Source organism: Bison bison, unplaced genomic scaffold, assembly GCF_000754665.1.
Source record: "Bison bison bison isolate TAMUID 2011002044 unplaced genomic scaffold, Bison_UMD1.0 scf7180017864495, whole genome shotgun sequence".
NCBI classification, from domain to species: domain Eukaryota; kingdom Metazoa; phylum Chordata; class Mammalia; order Artiodactyla; family Bovidae; genus Bison; species Bison bison.
This window is the reverse complement of record NW_011495054.1, coordinates 9,630,390-9,635,513: the sequence shown is the minus strand read 5'-3', so window position 1 is coordinate 9,635,513 and position 5,124 is coordinate 9,630,390. Positions and strand designations below refer to the sequence as shown.

The 5,124-nt window shown below is 51.9% G+C and overlaps 1 protein-coding gene across 1 annotated transcript in view; it reads left to right on the top strand.

Moving 5' to 3' along the window:
* The first annotated feature begins 52 nt into the window (after positions 1-52).
* The window catches only part of TPST2 (tyrosylprotein sulfotransferase 2), a 16,929-nt gene continuing 11,857 nt past the window's right edge, over positions 53-5,124 (top strand). Inside the window, exons 1-2 of the mRNA XM_010828854.1 lie at positions 53-762; positions 4,576-4,774. Of these exons, the coding sequence (XP_010827156.1) occupies positions 53-762; positions 4,576-4,774 (909 nt within the window). The remainder of the gene's footprint in view (positions 763-4,575; positions 4,775-5,124) is intronic.

The window sequence follows — 5,124 nt, the reverse complement described above, 5'->3', positions numbered from 1 at the left end:
GGTGCTGGAGTGCCAGGCGGTGCTAGGGGGCCCGCGGGGCCCCCGGCGGACCATGCGGCCCGAGCAGGAGGACCTGATGATGGTGGGCGCAGACCACGTGGAGTACCGCTACGGCAAGGCCATGCCACTCATCTTCGTCGGGGGCGTGCCCCGGAGCGGCACCACGCTGATGCGGGCCATGCTGGACGCGCACCCCGAGGTGCGCTGCGGCGAGGAGACCCGCATCATCCCACGCGTGCTGGCCATGCGCCAGGCCTGGTCCAAGTCGGGCCGGGAGAAGCTGCGGCTGGACGAGGCGGGCGTGACGGACGAGGTGCTGGACGCCGCCATGCAGGCCTTCATCCTGGAGGTGATCGCCAAGCACGGCGAGCCGGCCCGTGTGCTCTGCAACAAGGACCCCTTCACGCTCAAGTCCTCCGTCTACCTGTCGCGCCTCTTCCCCAACTCTAAGTTCCTGCTCATGGTGCGCGACGGCCGGGCCTCAGTGCACTCCATGATCACCCGCAAGGTCACCATCGCTGGCTTCGACCTCAGCAGCTACCGCGACTGCCTCACCAAGTGGAACAAGGCCATCGAGGTTATGTACGCGCAGTGCATGGAGGTGGGCAGGGACAAGTGCCTGCCCGTGTACTACGAGCAGCTGGTGCTACACCCTCGGCGCTCCCTCAAGGTCATCCTCGACTTCCTGGGCATCGCCTGGAGCGACGCTGTCCTGCACCACGAGGACCTCATCGGCAAGCCGGGTGGCGTCTCCCTGTCCAAGTGAGTGGAGCCCCCACCTTCTGCTGTGTGGCCTAGGGCTGGTCACTGTGCCTCTCTGAACCACCTCTGTTGTAACAGAGATCTGAGACGACCAGTGGTTAAGAGCAGAGCTCTGATCCACATCTCCCTCCTGGTAGCTGTGTGGCATTGAGCAAGTTGCTGGACTTCTCTGAAACCTCAGTTTTATTAGCCCCCTCCAAAAGGGGGCAGTCCCTCCTCACCACGTCCATGGGCTTTGTGTAATCAGCTGTTGTTGATAAAGGTTGAAAGGACAGGTTCTGGGACCGGGCTGTCTGGGTTCAAGTCCCAGCCCCGTCCTTTTTTAGCTGTGTGACCTTCAGCAGGAGATTCAACCTCTCTGTGCTTCCATTTCCTCTCGGTAGCGTGGGGATAGAATCCGTCCACCTTTGTTCACGTGTGAACTTCAGATGGGGTGGTATCTCTTAGGTGCTGTTAATCCCCATTACCTTCATTTTAGTGTTGATCTTGCTTTTGGTGGCATCCCCACTGGCCTTGCCTTTGCTCTTATTGAGCACCTGCTGTGTGCCCAGCACTGAGTTAAGCCCCCAACCATCATTATTGCCCTCATCTTCACAGCAAACTTGGACATAAGAACTGCTCTTAACCGCATTTTATAGATCAAGAAGCGGAATCTCAGGAAAGTTACTGGCCTAGCAAGAGGTGGTGCCAGGGTTCAAACTCACACCTGTTGGACTCCAGGCCCTGTTCTCTCAAGCTGTCCATGACTGGGACCCTCTTCCCTCTCCTGAGACCCTGGGACAGGGCAGGGCCAGAATGTGCCATTCCCATGCCTGGATCCTGCTCAGGTGCGAGCATCCCTAAGAGCCCAGTGGAAGAGCGGTCCTTCCTGGGACAATGCCTCCTGTCTCTCTAACGTCTGGGCCCTCCCAGGCCCTGTCTCCAGGAGCTCCGGAGCCCTGAGCAGAGCTCAGCAGCTCTCCTTCTGGCAGTAAAAGTGCCCATGGACTGGACACCCCTGCCAGCTGGTGCTGGAGCTGGGATTTTGTAAATCATCCTGACACAACATCATATGACCAAAGGAATACATCCTGACGGCAGGAAGTTGGGAACATACATAAAACAGAAATGGAAAACCACCCATAATCCTCCCCTCACCCCGATTTTGACCTGTGGCCTGCTGGTCCTTGGTCAGGGAATGAAACCAGAGTCCTGCTGGGCAGGTTCCTCTGTAAACTCTCTTCACCTTGTGTCTGGGACACTTCCCATGAGCCCCCAGCACTCTGCAGTGACATCACTTTGAATGGCTGTATAATATTCCACAACACAATCACCATATTCTGTTTAACATCTCCCTTTCTGGGACACTTTGGTTACTGACTCATGATAAGCACAGCTCCCATCCCTGGCCTGGGATGCGGCTATGTGATTGTCCCATAAAGTCCTGTAGACACAAGGGGTGTGGTAGAGGCCAGGCACACGTTGGATCGGGTTGGGTTTCTTTGCCGTAAACATCTCTGCAGTGAGTATTTTGCTGTAAAAGATGAAATAACTGGTTGACTGACAGTTTTGGTTTCTTTGTACTAGGAAATGATAACATATCAGGTTCTGCAAGTCCTCTTGAGCAGTCACCCCTCCCACCTGTCAAAACCAAAAGGGTACCGAGTTGTGGCTCGTGGGAAAGCGGCAGCTGCTGATTCACAGAAGCCTTTGGGAGCGTTGATGATGGGTCTTTAGCTAGTTTAGATACAGTGGTTTGCTCCCTCCTGCCGTCTTTACCAGATTTATCATAGTATTGGACAGTGGGGACCGTGTTCACAGTAGCCGAGATGTGGAGGCAACTTAAGTGTCCATCAGTAGATCGGTGGATGGAAAAGATGTGGCCCATATATACAGTGGAATACTGCTCGGCCATAAAAAAAGAATGAAATGATGCCATTCGCAGCAACCCAGTTAGACCTCGATATGATCGTAGGAAGTGAAGTAAGTCAGACAGAGAAAGACAAACATCGAGTGATATCACTTGTATGTGGGATCTAGACTATGACGCAGATGAAGCTGGGAAACAAGCAGAGTCACAGACATAGGAAATAAGCACGATCCCCAAAGGGGAAACGGGAGGGATAAATTAAGAGTTTGCGATTGGCAGAAACAAGCTACTCTATATAAAATAAGCAACAGGGACCTACTGTATAATGCAGGGAGCTATACTCAATATCCTGTAATAAACCGTAGTAAAAGAATATGTATTCAATATATACGTGTAAGTGAATCACTTTGCTGTGCACCAGAAATTAATACAACATTGTAAATCAACTATACTTCAATTAAAAAAAAAAAAAGGCAAAAGAAGAATCAAGCTCCTCCTATCCCCCCAAAATGGGATGGTTACTTGATTCCTGATGTGTCTTGAACACGGTGAAAATTCTATCAGAATCTGGCTTAGATTAGCTCACCCAAGGACCTGTAGAAACTGATACATTATCATTTTCTCTTGTCATGTAACTGTCAGCAAGTGATTTTATCTTTTATGGCAAAACAGCCTTTGTGGGTGATCGTCATGGGGCGAGACTGCTTGTGGCAGAGATGTTTATATGGTGAAAATGCCTAGAACCGTGTTTGAGATCTTTTGACGCGCTGGCTAGAGTTGAGATTTGGATCAGTCTGTAGCCCCATATCCATGCCCCGCCCCCATCATCCCACCCTGTTTCGCTCCCCGGTCTCCCTCCCTCCCCATCCCAGTTCCTTTTGCTCCATCTTTTTGGACTGTTTTTTGTTCCCAAGTTATCTCTTGGTTGGGATGGACGCATCTAGAAATAGGTCCTCGATCCTTCCCCACCCTCCAGCTTATGAAACCCCTGAACTATATAAGCAGTAAGACCATCATGATCAGATGAGGTGGTAACCCTGTTATCTGGGAGACTGAGAAAGCATGCGTAAGATGACGGCATTTTCATCCTAACAGCAAACTGGAAACAACCTCCAGGGCCACCTTATGGGGATGGAAAAAGAAGGAGGTATTGAGTGAGTGGGGGAAAAAAAAGCCTACAGAGCAGTACTATATATAGCATGTAACTTCTGTGTTTAAATCTGCAAGCAAAACCATAGATTTTCCATGTATATACGTGCGGGAGAGAGAGAGAGCGTGCACTCTAACACTGAGACCTTAGAATGTACCCGATGCTCTTTTATTATTAACCTGTTTACTCCTCAGAAGAGCCCAGCAGGGTAGGTTAATGATTCCCATTTTATAGATGAGGACACTGAGGCTCAGAGAGGCTCAGTCACTCTGCTGAGGTCACACAGCTGGCACCCACCCCCAGGCAGTCTGGCCCCTTAGCCACTCTGCTTTTAAAAGCACAGAAAACAGACCGAAAGAAGAGGCAGACTCCAGAATGCCATGGTCGGGCCCCTGCAGGCAGCTGATGGACTGGGAGTGGTGACCACAGGGGCTCTTCACCTTACTGTTAGTGCTTTAGAATTACTTCTCAAGAACAAAATCTTAGCCCATCTTAGGTAAATAAAAAATCATTTTTAAAAAGTCATAGAGGTCAAGGAAGAAGTCAAGGTCACGTCCAGCTTAGTCATGTAAATAAAAAGTCACGGAGGTCAGGAATCTGAGCCCCACTGAAATGGTGTTTCTGCCAGCTTCCCACTCTCTGCTCTTAAACCCATTGTACAGAGCAGGTATGCTGAGGCCAGATGACTCACCCACTTTCTCAGAGTTTAGGGGAGCCGAGTGGGTTCCAAGAACCAGGTCCCCCCCACCTTCCCTGCTGCCCCAGCGCCACCTGGGTCTGCCCACACCCCATCCAGTTCGCCCTCTCTCCCCAGGATTGAACGATCCACAGACCAGGTCATCAAGCCCGTGAACCTAGAAGCTCTCTCCAAGTGGACTGGCCACATCCCTGGGGACGTGTTGAGGGACATGGCCCAGATCGCCCCCATGCTGGCCCGGCTCGGCTATGACCCCTATGCAAACCCGCCCAACTACGGCAACCCCGACCCCATTGTCATCAACAACACACACCGGGTGAGTGCGCTGCCCACGGGGAGATGCGGCCGGGGGTGGGGGCTCCTGCTACCCGAGAAGACACTCAGTCCCTTGATTCCTAAGCAGCTGGCATGTGTCTGTCTTTGTATGACTGCTTGTATTCCCATTTTCGCTTGGGCCACCAGGAAGCTCAAAACCAGTGGGTATTCTGCCTCTCACACTCCGTAGCATCTCCTGGTGGGCCCGTCTGTGTGCTGATTTCACCCTCTTTCTCTGCTCAGCCTTGTCCTTTCCCTTCTGCTTCCCTAGCTGTCAGTTCATCTGTTTGGAAAGCCCTTCAAGTCTTTGTTGAGGTGGGGTGTGAATAAATCAAGGATGGGTCCCTTGAT